Source organism: Xenopus laevis, chromosome 4S, assembly GCF_017654675.1.
Source record: "Xenopus laevis strain J_2021 chromosome 4S, Xenopus_laevis_v10.1, whole genome shotgun sequence".
Classification (NCBI taxonomy): domain Eukaryota; kingdom Metazoa; phylum Chordata; class Amphibia; order Anura; family Pipidae; genus Xenopus; species Xenopus laevis.
In genome coordinates this window covers 18,622,547-18,637,720 of record NC_054378.1, presented here as the reverse complement: position 1 = coordinate 18,637,720, position 15,174 = coordinate 18,622,547, and the positions used below count along the sequence as shown (strand labels likewise).

The 15,174-nt window shown below is 42.3% G+C and overlaps 1 protein-coding gene across 1 annotated transcript; it reads left to right on the top strand.

The window, feature by feature from the left end:
• Positions 1–1,523: 1,523 nt before the first annotated feature.
• Positions 1,524–4,263, top strand: adm.S (adrenomedullin S homeolog). The gene is made up of 4 exons (XM_018260290.2): positions 1,524–1,629; positions 1,906–2,020; positions 2,136–2,276; positions 2,920–4,263. Exons 2-4 carry the CDS (start codon positions 1,920–1,922, stop codon positions 3,311–3,313), a joined length of 636 nt encoding a protein of 211 aa, XP_018115779.1. The 5' UTR covers positions 1,524–1,629; positions 1,906–1,919; the 3' UTR covers positions 3,314–4,263.
• The last annotated feature ends 10,911 nt before the right edge of the window (positions 4,264–15,174 follow it).

The following is a 15,174-nucleotide window of genomic DNA, read 5'->3' as shown; positions in this document are numbered from 1 at the left end:
ACACCACCAACACCACCACAGCACCCCCTACCTACTTCAGAGAGGAAAATTGGAGCTCCATTTAGTTAAAGAGCATACCAACAAAATCTCCACTCCACTGCTAGAGAGAAGAGGAAGGGAGTACTGAACCATGGCACTCCCCGGGATAGTCTCACTGAAGCTCAGAGTTAGCCCCCTTGCCTGGTCATCTTCTGTCAGAAGAACACCCCCCAAGTCTCAGCATGTTGTAAAGTACAGTAGACCAATGTTGGTCCTGCAATGTTGGCAGAATCTCCCAGTGTGCTGAAAGCTGTTTCTTTCTCCCTGTGTGTCTCAGTCTCTATAAATTTGATAAAGATCCTGAACCAAATGACCCCCCCACACCTAGATCATGGGATCAAGTCTGGAGAGATACTTGGAGCTCCCACAATAAAGAGCACCAATGGGGCTTAGAAGGTGCAAATACCATTCCCCTTACTCACAGGCTGATTTATCCCCAAATCACAAGGGAGGCTACATCTCACCCCCCCCATCTGCCTCATCTAGTTGTATGACAATATGGGGTGACTCAGCCCAAAAGTATAGATGCCATGTCATGAGGCTTTCAGCTTAACCTGTCACGTATATTCCCTTTAAGTAGTGCACAATAACTAACAAACAAAGGGAGGGGAGTGTAGTGCTGATATCCATACGCCAGCTTCAGTGGGCAAGTGCAAACAATATTGCACGGATCTGACTCGGGCATATCCTAGAGATGCCTAATTGCTTTTAATAAGCAGCCCAGGAATGCTAGAATGTACCTTTTTAACTCCTTCAGCACCAGGAAATATGGTGGGAGCTGTAGCCCAACAACAGCTTTCTCCTTACCCTTATTCATATATATATATATACCCCAACCACTGATATCTGACTTCTATATGGAAAGTGGGGAGATAGCTGTATCTGTCCCCATCCCTGAATGCTCTAGGTTAGGGGTCAGTTCTTATTTACTGCCCTAGATACTTCTTCTATAGCAGGGTCAGCATTACATGTATTATTTATATTTTTTGTTACCTTTGTCTGAATGAAGGGGGGACTTGAACCCAGAAACCAGATCATGAACTTCACCTATGCCCTACCCTAAAGTCTTTTTGAAATATAACCCCCTATTCCAGTAGCTCAGAAGAAAGCTGATAGATTTAATGACCTTGAGAATTTATTCACCCTGACTGTCAGTAGGGTTTTTCCTAGTTACTCAACAAATACCTCTTCTATCCCCCTAGCCCCGAAATATTCCTACCTTAGCTCATACCCTATAAACCCCACATATCCTTCTTCTATCCTCCTGGCCCTCCAAATATTCCTACCTAAGCTCTTAGTCTTAGTCTTGCTCCCAAGTCTTTGTAACCTGTACATTAGAATTACACTATAGAGCACAGAACTCTCCATACAGATTGCAAGCGAGCTGCAGACAGCAGAGCTGTCACTCATCCTAAGCCCCGCCCCTTAGTTCTGTACATAAGGCAGCCGAGCAGCCCTGAGAGCCAGTTGTTACTAAATAGCAGCCAACAGAAAGCAGCTCTCTCTCTCTAGCTCTCTCTCCTAACAGCTTGGAGGATTCTGATTGGAAGAACCTTGTCGGATTATACTTTTTATCATCACACAGAACAGGTAAGGCAGCTTTTAAGCTTAAATTAAACATTTAGGATCAGAAATTTATTTTTTTGTGATTATTTTAAATAGAATTTGGGGGGAAACTTAGTGATTCCAATGCACTTTGTAAGAAGATTTTGCATCAGTTTTTTTGAGAAAAGATACATTGCAGGTGACACACCTGCACAGAATTTGATAGATTGTTATCTGCTGTTGCATAGGCATCTATAAAGTCAATAATAATAATAATAATAATAATAACAATGACTATTTCCCCCCTCTTCTCCCACCCAGGAATCCAGTCCACAATGGATCTGTGTCAAGCCATTCTCCTGCTGCACTTCATCTGTCTGACCTTCTTGGGATTAGTTGCGGGCAGAATGGAATTTATCCCGGGAGACAGAAAAAAGTAAGTATCTCAACTCTGGCTGCAGTTGCCCTTTACTGAAATGTCAAGTCCAGACCCACTGGCATTCTTAGAAGGACCTTGCCACTTACAAAAACCTGTTGGGTGCCCTTTGCAGATGGAGCTCTCTTGGGATGCACAGGCTAAGAAGGGACTTGAAGGTGGCAGTCCAATCAGCGCCGGTGACGGATCCAGCCTTAGAATCCTCATTCGTCAAAAACGAGGATGTTAAGGATCCCCTGAACTTCCAGCATGGCAGGTAAGAAAGTATTCAGGTGCACCCTAATCTGCAGCCTAAGCACAGTCCATTTGCTAACCTGCTGGGCAAGGGTCATCTCTGTTATTTTAAGTGGAAGCATTTTTCTGAATGAGCCAGCAATGGGGATGCAGAATGAAAGGGGTGGGTGCTGGAGTTTTAGGAGGTTTGGGTGTTGCAGGATAATTAGAGGATATGCTCTGAGCTGAAAGGTGTACGGTTCCTCTGCAGTTCTCAGTTGTATAGGTTGGAAGTGCCTTCATCTTCATACTTTGAGTTGAAGGGTGTACAGTTCCTCTGAAGTTCTCTGTTGTTCTCTGCATGCTTTTGGCTGGAGGGTGTTCAGAGGGTGTTCAGTTCTCTCTCTATTGGGTTCACCTCTCTTAGAGTTCTTAGTTATAGTTCTGGAGTGGTCATTTTGGATCTCTGAAGGCTTTTTAGATACATGACAGTTGGCAGATACATATATTCTAGATGGAGTTGGTCTTATTTATATTACTTCACCAATCCAAAGGGTTCCAGGTCTCTTATCATTCTTTGCTTTGGAAGGATATTGGCTTATATCTTTGCTTTACTCTATTGGGTGGTGGGTTCTCTGGTCTGAAGAAGGTTTAGTTGTTTTACCATTGTCTGTTTTCCTTTGCAGCAATGATGCCCACATCCGTGTAAAGAGATACAGACACAACTTCCACCACTTGCAGTCGGTGAAAGTGGGCTGCAGATTTGGGACTTGCACGGTGCAGAACTTGGCACACCAGATCTTTCAGTACACCGACAAAGACAAAGACAGCACAGCCCCAGTGAACAAGATCAGCTCGCAGGGGTATGGTCGGAGGAGAAGGTCTCTCCCTGACAAGAAGCTCCAGTTGACTGTTATGGATGGTCACATCAAGCCACATTGGGTGAGCACCAGCACATCAGGGAACCAGCTTGGTGGCTCCCAGCCAAAGTTCCTGGATGTTATTTATGCAGGAAAACCCAGACAAGGCAGGGAAACCTGGAAAAAAGGCAAAATGTTGCAAATGTTGCTCAAGACTTAAAAAAAATAAAAGAAGAAGAACAGAACATCCGAGTGGAGATGTAGCAACTTCTTCAGAAAGGTCTTCTCCTTAGAGAAGCTCATGGAATTCCTGCTGTGATTCCCAGTCAAAGGGGATGGGAATGCCGTAAAAAGTGTTAGAAAGTCAACGAAGGATCAGGTTCCAGGTGGACATGTGGAACCTGTGGACATGGCAGAGAAAAAAAGAACCAAGCTCCGCCTATTGGATTTTGCTGGTTTATTTTGCACTTTTTTGGACTTTTGCAAAGACAGCACGGAAGGGACGTACACACATGAAGTGGATACTGGCTTAGGGTGGGTGTACTCTTGAGCCTGACCCCGTTGGGACTGGCTGAGTGCTGAAATACCGGGTTCACCTTACCTTGGATAAGCAGAGTGAAGCCTCCAGGCTTAACTAGAAACCTCAGTGTGGGGACCAGGAGGTCCCAATAGCTCCACCTTGTGGTGGCCAGAGATTTATAGACAATCCTGCTTTTGGTTACTCAGGGGGTGGGGATGTGTTTGTGCTATTTGCTCCCCTTTCCCCTATTCTCTAACAGCCCATGGACTTGTTACAGAGACTCATTAAATGGATTATTCTTAAAGTGCCACCCGGGTGAACCTGGTTCCTCGGTGATCACTGTCTGATACTTGAACTTCAAACCTTAAGTGCAATCACTGTCTTCCTAAAGAGACACACACACATATTTAAATTCTACTGTTTATGTTTTGTATTGTCTTAACAAATCCAAAAAAAGTTATTTTTTTTACATGAAAATTGTATATTGTGTGCTTTATTTTTATTACTGGGTTGGCTGTATGAATGGGTTCCATGGATGTGTCTGTCTATTTGTTGTTTTTTTTTTTACATTCTGAAAATGAAAATGATGTTTTGTTTAAAAGCCTAATGATTTCAATGACAATGATAAATAAAAAAAACCCATAAATAAATCCAAGCTCTGTTTGTGTCATTCCTTCTCCTTTTTTATTTATGGAAATATTATGATGCTTTCCTTATGAATGGAAAATAAAAATATGATTATATTGGCTCTGGGCTAAATATCTGCTTAATATCCAGCTGCTGGGAAAGGCATTTCCCTGAGTATGTTTGAATATATTCACAGGGTTATAGACGCCCTACTGTATATTGTAGGGAAATTACATTTCACCAGTGATAATATAAAAGCAAAGGGCTGCAGGTTGAATGACAACGATCACAGAAATCCTCAGGTACTTCCGATATCCTTATCATTTACAGTAGGGGGTACATTGTCCCTTATAATACACGAGTGATACTCAAAGTTTGCTGTGTAACTCAGCCTGCAGCCTTGTGTCTTTATATGGTCACAGAACCCCTCAGTAACTTCTAATATCCTTATAATTTACAGCAGGGGGTACATTATCCCTTATAATACATGCATAATACTCAGAGTTCCCTGTATAACTCAGCCTGCAGCCTTGTGCCTTTATATGGTCACCGGACCCCTAAGTGACTTCTAATATCCTTATCATTTACAGTAGGGGGGGGCATATTCCTTATAACACATGAGTGATACTCAGAGCTCCCTGAATAATTCAGCCTGTGACCTTGTGCCTTTATATGGTCACAGAACCCCTCAGTGACTTCTAATATCCTTATAATTTACAGTAGGGGGTACATTATCGCTTATAACACATGAGTGATACTCAGAGCTCCCTGAATAATTCAGCCTGCAGCCGTGTGCCTTTACATGGTCACAGAACCCCTCAGTGACTTCTAATATCCTTATCATTTACAGTTGGGGGATACCTTATCGCTTTTAATACATGAGTGATCTTTAGAGTTCCCTGTATAACTCAGCTTGCAGCCTTGTGCCTTTATATGGTCACAGGACCCTTCAGTGACTTCTACTATCCTTATCATTTACGGCAGGGGGTACATTATCCCTTATAATACATGAATGAAACTCAGAGTTCCCTGTATAACTCAGCCTGCAGCATTGTGCCTTTATATGGTCACAGAACAACCCCTCAGTGACTTCTAATACCCTTATCATTTACAGTAGGGGGTACATTATCCCTTATAATACATGAGGGATACTCAGAGTTCCCTGTATAACTCAGCCTGCAGCATTGTGCCTTTATATGGTCACGGAACCCCTCAGTGACTTCTAATATCCTTATTATTTACAGTAGGAGGTACATTATCACTTATAATACATGGGTGATACTCAGAGTTCCCTGAATAACTCAGCCTGCAGCCTTATGTCTTTATATGGTCACAGAACCCATCATTGACTTCTAATATCCTTATCATTTACAGTAGAGGGAACATTATTCCTTAAAACAAATGAGTGATACTCAGAGCTCCTTGAATAATTCAGCCTGTGACCTTGTGCCTTTATATGGTCACAGAACCCCTCAGTGACTTCTAATATCCTTACCATTTACAGTGGGGAGTACATTATCCCTTATAATACATGAGTGATACTCAGAGTTCCCTGTATAACTCAGCCTGCAGCCTTGTGCCTTTATATGGTCACAGAACCCCCCAGTGACTTCTAATATCATAATTTACAGTAGGGGGAACATTATCCCTTATAATACAGATACTAGTCAGAGTTCCCTGTATAACAGCACTATGGACCAGACCATTAAGGAAGCGATACAGGGGAGTATAAATGAGTATCATGTTGGTGTTTTTTCCAAATCTGTGTGGAAAATTCCAGAGGGGGTTCAGCAGATTTCAGCAGGAGGACTCGCACTGAGCACTGGCTTTTGTTACTGCTCTGTTTTTCAACACTGTATTTATTTTTTATTGGCTCATCCGAAAAATGTCAAGTATTTCGCAAGTGAGACCGTATTTATTAACTCACCATTCGCCAAAAACAGTTTCATTGTTTATTTATTGGAATGATGATCGAGGGCTGCACTGAAGGTTCAAATAACGGGCTAAACCCCCAGGATTATTATTCCCCAGATGGATCTAATTCGGGAGTTTGCAGCCTTGGCCATTCCAGCTCGTGCAGAACTACAGCCCACTGAAGGTTCTGGGAGTTGAATAATAAAAAACAAACTTTAGGTTATCTAGTCTTGTTACAAGGTAGGCAGGTACCGCTAACCACGCCTCTATAACTGATGCTCTGCTGCCACTTCATGGTGAAAGGCAATAATGCAGGGACAAACCTGCAAATCATTTTGATGATTTTAGACCAAGAAAGTCTACTGTGCAGCCTTTCTGTTGTTGAAGCCTTTGCCGGTACCCCCTGGCTCTTGGATTTTATAATCTACACTTAGTTGATAGGCATTAATAGTAGAAAAAAGATGATTATTTTAGGGATGTCTACAAAAATAAATAATAAAAATAAAAAATAAAAAAACTAATTTGCTTCTCCTTCCTGTAAATTGACATTAGAAAGGTCTACCTTCAGAAATAATGGTGCCTTATATGCCTATCTTACCATGATCTGGCCAGTCAAACATGCCCCATAACACCTGACAAGACCTGTACCTGACACTCCTGCCCATTGCATTAGTTGTAGACTCCCTGTCCCTCCCCCTGTAAGCTGCCATCAAAGTTTTTAGTCCCACCCACTGACTGAGTCACAGACTCCCTGCCCCTCTCCTTGCAGCCTTCACAAGGATCTAGTCTGAGCATCCCAAAGGGGGCATACTACCAATTAAAAGATAGAAATGTGGTGTGAGATTCCCAAAAATCAAAACAAAAGTAGTTAAAATACAAAATCATTTATTAAAGTGTGAAAGGATAGGGTCTAACACGTTTCATGCCTATTGGGGCAATTCTTCATAGGCTCAGGCCAGAGGGTCTGTAATAGTAAAACCCAGTAGGAGAATTAAGCCTGGGATGGGCATGAGGCTCCCATAGATAGAGACCTCAATGAACTTTCAGAAGGAAGGAATTGAAGGGGGTTGAAGGGAAAGAATTTACCGGGTATCTATGTTTCTATGCAAAAGGTGATGTTTATCTTCGTCATTGAGCACATACATGTATCAGATATCTTGGCCTTGTCTGACCCAGATGAACACCATCCCTCATCTTGTGACCTTGGCTTATCGCTGCCTTATCAACGTCTGCTTTCTAAGATTAGATTGCAAGCTCCTCATGGCTGGCAACAATGGAACAAGCTGAATTCTTTCTCCACAAGCAGTGTTACATAAGAACAGAGGCATTCGGTGCATTGCTACTTTCTGTCTGTGTTTTAGAATTAGGCGCCCAACTGCTGGGAGAGCAGCTAACATCTACAAAACACCTAGTGCCCCTGGTCTGTGGGTGGGGGAACGCAGAATCAGACCCAAAAGGCACCCTGGTTGTTTGTTGGCTCAGTTTATTGTCCAAAAGGTCCTTCTGCATCAAGGATTAAACTATAGACCTATGGATCAATTCCCCAGTGCAGATGTCAAGCTTGCAGGTCTAGAATTGTCAGGCTGAAACTGTTTAACCCAGAAAAGTCATCAATGTTCCTGTTATTTCACTATGCTTATACCAGAGATAAACAGACTCAGGAAATCTTAAATGAGCCAACATCTACATAATATCTGGTGCCACAGGTCTGTGGGTGGTGGAATGGGGCAGCAGAAAAGTCATCAACGTTTCTGTTATTTCACTGGGCCTAAACCAGAGAAAAACTGGGTTGGAAAATCTTAAATAATGGCCTAGCTGGAAATGAACTAAGCTCTTTAAGTACTTGTGGGTGTATTACATAAAGCCCCAGGGTTTTGTTCACTTTCCCTAAAAGGTTACATTCCATGTCCTTTGTCACTGACAACTGTCTTCTGCTAAACCTTCTGTACTACTACAATGGGAGCCCTGTAACATGTGCCCTTTATGGCAAATAGGCAGGAAAGGGCAGTGTCGGACTGGCCCACAGGTATACCAGGAAAAGTCCCAGTGGGCCAAGGTCAGAAGGCTCTCATGCTGCTAAACATTTGGCCCATTTCATGGTCATTCCCTATTTCTATGAGAACAAAGTGGCTAAATAGATGGAATAATAGATTATAGTATGTAAAGAAAAGGAGAATAGATGAGGGAGGAAAGGAAGAATAATCATACTAAGAGTGGGCCCCTGGTCTAAGATTAATTGGTGGGCCCATAGTCAAAGGTTTTTGGGTGGGCCTCTGGTGTCCCAGTCCGACACTGGGAAAGGGAATGAAACTCATATGATTTTTCATCATGTCCTGTAACCATAATGTTACCATTTTCAGTGGACATGTAACCTACATCCAAGAATTGGATAATATAAACCTAAGCACCTGGATATGTATTTTAAAGGGGAAGTAACATAATTTTTTAGCCTGTTATATATATATTTATTTTATAACAGTGTAACAAACTGTAACCCACAGCACCTTAATACCCCTCTGAATTGTGTCTGTATGTTACCCTCCCATTTAGACTGTAAGCCCTACGGCGTAGGATCCTCTAGCCTTTTGTTTCCTTGACACTGAGCACTTAATCTGTATTGTAATTATATTTTTGATATTTATGTGAATTGTATTTCTAATAATGCACTTATTGTTACTTTTTATTTCAATGACCCCTTGTTTGTTACTACTAATTTATTGTTTTGCTGTACAGTGCTTTGCCCTCGAGGAGCGCTTTACAAATAAAAATATACGTACATACATACATTGTATATGCACCAATGTTTCTATATATCTTTAACCTTGTTATGCGCTAAGGAGACCCCTACGGGGAGATTTGGGGTGAGTACTTATTTGTGCCCTGGGTACCCCTGGAACTATAGCAGAGTGACTGTTACCCCAATTGTCTAAAATCTGTTACCTTCTGAGCTAAGGGGGTCCAGACTGAAGGCCAGTTAAGAGGAGATTTGGGCTGAGTGCTTATTTGTGCCCTGGGTACCCCTGGAACTATAGCAGGGTGACTGTTACCCCAATGTTTCTATATATCTGTAACTTTGTTATGAGCTAAGGGGGCCCAGCCTGAAGGTCAGTTAGGGGGAGATTTGGGGTGAGTGCTTATTTGTGCCCTGGGTACCCCTGGAACTATAGCAGGGTGACTGTTACCCCAATGTTTCTATATATCTGTAACTTTGTTATGAGCTAAGGGGGCCCAGCCTGAAGCTCAGTTAGGGAGAGATTTGGGGTGAGTGCTTATTTGTGCCCTGGGTACCCCTGGAACTATAGCAGGGTGACTGTTACCCAATGTTTCTATATATCTGTAACCTTGTTATGAGCTAAGGGGGCCCAGCCTGAAGGCCAGTTAGGGAGAGATTTGGGGTGAGTGCTTATTTGTGCCCTGGGTACCCCTGGAACTATAGCAGGGTAACTGTTACCCCAATGTTTCTATATATCTGTAACCTTGTTATGAGTGGCTCCTGTTATGGAATGTTCTCCTATTTTATCAACCTTGTTTTGATGTAAAGGCAAAGAAAGGGAAGATTATTCTCTCATTTAAATATTGTACCTGACGCTGATAAGGAAACATTCCGTTTTTTTCCAGTAGCTCACGGCTGACTTTCCCCATCGGTTCTTCTGTGATTCAATTTTAGCCATAAAAGGGAACAAGCAGTGTAATTTTGCCTTTAATTTCTTCCTCTGACATTTACAGATTTGAATTCTTCTCATTCAGTAACAGCTTTTCCCAGCTGGGCGCCCCCCAATGACAGCATCAGCCTCCTGACCACTCTCTATTCCTGCGATTGGGAAACTTTTTTTTTTCAGGGGGGGGATGTGATATATTGAATAATTTTGTACATGCATAGCTTCTATTTCTGTGCAAATATCCGCATGGCATCATGACTTGCTGTAGAGCCTACGTCCGGCCAAATACAAACAAATTGCAGGAGGAACAATGACAACATGGAATAATGGATGTTTGTGCAATTACATCTGCTTTTTGGCCCTGACTGTACTCGGGGGGCTGATAGCTCATTGTAAAAACCATTTCTGGCAAATGGAAAGAAACTCTGGACTTATTTATTTAATGTGGATAATAAATCAGTGTTATTGGCTGATGGGACCCAAATGGAGCTCCGCTGACTTGCTGGTACCAACGGGACCCCTGATAAACAGCCCGAAGTTGGGGACATTCCATTAAGCCCCAGAACTTTGTCCACTTTGCAGCCTGAAACACAATGTTATTTTCCCAGCAATCTGATTTATTTGTTCCATTAAAGGGAAACTCGACCACCAGAAAGAAAGACAGACAATGTCATCAATGGAACGAATTTCAGTAAAGGATAAGTAAACCTTTAAAATAAGTGAATGGAAAATGGATGAGGGGACTATTCTAAGCACTTTTGTCATTTACATTCATTATTTATTTATTTTATTAAGGGATATTAAGGGATACATGTGCTGTTAATATGAATTAATTTTGTTCCAACGGCGCCACCTGCAGTCTGACCACCAAGTAGTCAAGGAAGTTGTCAGGAGAAAGAAAGAGGCTGCTCTGATGTTCTTCTGCTTAGGAAAGATGTGAGAAAGGTTTCTAATTATATTCCTAAGCAGAAGAACATCAGAGCAGCCTCTTTCTTTCTCCTGACAACTTCCTTGACTACTTGGTGGTCAGACTGGTTGAAACTGACCAGCAGATGGCGCTGGTGGAAAAAAATTAATTCATAGTAACAGTACATGTATCCCTTAATATCTTGGAATTAAAAGAAAATAAATAATGAACGTAAATGACAAAAGTGCTTAGCATAGCCCCCTCATTAATTTTACATTCACTTATTTTAAAGGTTTCTTATTCTTTAAATATAGAGGGAAGACTACATTCTGCTACAGTATCTGAAGAGATGGAACCAGCTGTGCAGAAAAAGACAGACACCAGTTTAACAGCAATAACTCTAATGTACATTGGCAGAACTGTATTTTGGAACTGTATTTGGGGTTTACATTGCCTTTAAAAGCCAAGGAAAATTCACTTATTTGTTATACACCTCTGACACCTAGTGGCCAATCAGAGTATAGCAACTAATTATATGTTTCAGGTGTTTTTTTCCACTCTGGCTCATTCTTTAAGGTATGGGACCTGTTATCCAGAATGCTCACAACCTGGGTTTTTCTGCATAATGGATAATCTTGGTAGATCTTCGTACCTAAAGTCTACTAGAAAATCATGTATACATGAAATAAACCCAATAGGCTGATTTTGCTTCCAATAAGGATTCATTCTATCTTAGTTGGGATGAAGTACAATTTCCTGCTTTATTAAAAATAAAGGAAATAATTTAAAAAAAATTTGGATTATTTGGAAAAAATGCAGTGTATGAGAGACTTTCCATAATTCAGAGCTTTCTGGATAACAGGTTTTCGGATAACGGATCCCATACCTGTTCTTGCTGGCTAATAATTGGGACCCCCTAGGGGATGGTCCGTCTAACTTGGTAGTATGATGCCCCCCTATGGCACTGTATATGCTCAGTGGGCTCTGGGCTGCTGTTGGGCAGCTAAGCTTAGGGATTGGGGGGAATCATCAAATCTGGACCAGAAAGTGGTTTTTGTCTGCAATTGTAGCTGATGCTACAGGGCTATTGATTAAAGTCCAATGCAGACTGCACTGATTTCTGCCTGCATGCAGACACACACATCTGAGGGGGAACAGGGGATTGCGTATGACGTTTGTGGTCACTAGGACCCAGCGGCGCGCTGAAGGCAGAAATCAGGCCCTGTGCCCAAAGCATATGCTGGGAATCAACAGAAAGGAAAATGGGGCATCTTTGGGGGCACATACCTTCTCTGCTAAAGGGCTGTGAGGGTTTTAAGCTGGTACAGAAACCCAAAACATAAGGTGCAGCATTCCTAGCCTAATTCTTTTTTGAGTTTTAGTTCCCCTTTAATCATCCTGTTTTTGTTCCAGGACTTCTTCCTTTATTTTCATGAATGGGTTAAAGAATAAGACAGGGCTGTAGTGGGAGCATCATTTAATTCAGTAGAAAACCGCATGCAACGAGAGTCCGGATTCTTACAACAGGCCCTCACGTCGGGGCCCAAAAGTGACCCCCTAAGAAAGCCGCCAATTCTTTTCAATGTGACATCAGATATTGTCTGCGAAGTTTCCTGTGCTGGCTCCTTTGTTTTATATAAATTCCCCAAGAATAATTGACCCTGGGTTTCTAAAACAGACTCGTTCTCCTAAAACAAGTCCCAACAGCGAGATATCCCCCCAAAAAATTTCCGCTCTTGTCATTGGCTTGCAGGTAAATGAGGATGGAAAGAGAAGGCTGGTATTTGCCACAGGTACATTCCCTCTATATCCAAGGACACTTTCCCTCTGATTTCAGTTAAAAAAAAATCTGCTTTGTTGCTTGGAGTACTGCGGAGAAGCTGCGAATAAACCTGAATACCTGATCCAACTCTGTCTGGGAGACACCATGGATGGAAGAAACGTAAATTGGATGAAAATTTAGCAAAAAGAATCAATCGGACAATGAAGGAGGCATATGGGGGGGCACCAGTTCCTTGTTGTCACCATTGGGTCCTTTGTAATGCGTGACACTCTAGGTCTTATTAGTCCTGGGGTGAATTTACTGGGTCTCAGGTACAAAACCAACATTGCTAGTTGGGATGGGGGTATTAGAAGAAGACAAGATGATTGCAGCTATGTCCCAATTAAAGGTTAAAATAAAGCTGAAACATTTGGTGGTGACCAATGTGTCGGGCATCAACCAAGTCTCTAACCTTCTGGTCAGGGCTGGTGCTCCTCAAGGTTCTCACTCATGGCAGGAACACCCCTTCAAGGCAATACTTCTTTCTTGAGCACCCTGCCTGCCCCCTGACCATGCTCTGCACCACTGGTCTGCATGCCCCCCCCTCTGGCTCTCAATCCTCCAATCCACATAGCGCCCCCTAGCTCTTGCTCCCTTGTCCTACACTGCCTTGTCTATCACTTCCACGCGGGTCACACCAACCCTCAGCTGCCCCTGAGGCACAGGCCTAACCAGTCTAACCTTAATTCTGGCCCTGCTTGTCTTCCATAAAAGTGACCCTCGGCCATGGTATCTACATACTAAAGGACTGCACCACCATGGTTTTTCTTCTCACCAATTATCAAGTGCCCCAAGTATACCAGGGCAGGTTACACTTGATAAGATAAGATAAAACATGGAGTCACAGTGCTCTAGAAGAAAGTACCCTGGGCCACTGCAATTTGAATGGAAGACACACCTGAAGGTTAATGATTTGCCTTAGTGGCAGTGCCCAACAAATTGTCACCAACCAAGTGTTTTGGCATTTCATTGTCCTTTAACAGCAGCCAAAGGCTTGCAGGTCGGGCAGTGATGCAACTGTTATTCTGTTTCACGTTCCTGCCAACTGGGTGGCTTCCGATTAAGGAACTAGGGGAAATAATTAGTGGCGCCGGGGCTCACATAAACTGTCAATACTTGCTCCATTAGCACCCTCTCGTTGGCAGCAGGAAAAGCTCTCCTGTTGCACATTAATCACTTCCATGGAGAACCTCATTAGCAGTCTAATTAGGATCTTCATGGGCTTCAGCTGCATAAGTGCCAACTGCCAACATTATGTGAGAGAAGCATTTTTTATTTGTCTGTCTTGTCACTCTCACCTCCACCCTACCAACCTACCTACCTACCTACCTACCTACCTAACTACCAGCAGAAGACACTCCAGTGGAATGGCCTATATTTTGCTGCCTTATGGGCAGGTTGGAATAGTACAGAGAAGTATCAACATCAAACACAGTGGTTGGAGCAGCACATTTTGGGAAGGTTACAGTTCGGAATTGATTGCCCTGTTCTACTCGCCTCATTATAATGGGCCATTTAATTCTGTTGAAACTTAAATTATTGTTTATATTTGGCACGTTCATTATTGTCACCAGCCTCCGGCTTTCAGCTAAAGGATGATTCATATTAAATTGTTTCCTAAATTAAATATAGCCGGCATCCAAGCTGGAGCGTTGGGCTGAAGAAATACAGTTAGACAATTCTTATTCTTCATAATCCCCCATCTGTCTTAACCTTTTCCCATTCCTTGGATCATGGAACCTTTGGACGGAAGTGCCAGCATAGGTTCTATGTTTCTGGGTCACAGGTTACGAATATAAGTGACTGTGTGTGGTTTTCATATGTCTTTATTTTAACGCCCTGTTAATGTCCAACCTGTGGCCCACGCCCCCCTCCCCTTGAATGTCCAATCATTTGTCACGAACCCCCTTATCTCATGAAACAAGCACAGACATAGGTATATATTGTTGTATTAGCCACTCTGCCATGATATCTAGGGTAAAAAAAAAAAACATTCATCCTAAGTCTCACCCTAACTGACCTTCAAGCTGGGCTTTCAGGTGTTTTCTAGTAGAGCAAAGGGCCATTCTCCCAAGGTTGATTTTGGGTTAGGGATATTATGTCAGTGAACTGACATCAGCTGCATCAGAATGAGGTCTGGAGACAACCACTGGGGTTTGTAGGTGCTCAAAAAGGTGAACCTGAAATATTTGATTTGTCTTTGGATAACACTTTGCTAAAAAGCTGTTTAGTCAGTCTTTGGGTTGGTGGAGGCTGTAGAAAGTCAGAAGAAGTAAAAGGTCCTCCCTTAAACTTCTAAACAAAAATAATTATTTTCCCATTTTCCATAAGTTTTAGAATTAATCTCTATGGAATGGGGTGGTGCCCAACTGACCATTTTGAAAGATACCATGAAGAGAGAAGTTGAGATGAAATCACATGAAATTTCATGTATGCGATGGATGGCAAATATTTCTGTCATGAAAGAAATATCTTTATGGCTCAATGGTCTGGATAAAGCTATTTTGGAGGGTACAGAAACTGCTGGCATCAATATGGGTCTTGCAGAACTAAAGATGGCAATATCTTTTATGTTGGAGACAGCGATAGAATTAACCTATTTGACTTCCAAATCAATGGCAATATCTTTATT

Bases quoted from the DNA above. Each gene is read 5' to 3' on its own strand.
- adm.S (XM_018260290.2), top strand. From the start codon at position 1,920: ATGGATCTGTGTCAAGCCATTCTCCTGCTGCACTTCATCTGTCTGACC. The intron at 2,021-2,135 runs GTAAGTATCTCA...TGCCCTTTGCAG, and splicing joins ATCCCGGGAGACAGAAAAAA to ATGGAGCTCTCTTGGGATGC. The intron at 2,277-2,919 runs GTAAGAAAGTAT...TTTCCTTTGCAG, and splicing joins CTGAACTTCCAGCATGGCAG to CAATGATGCCCACATCCGTG.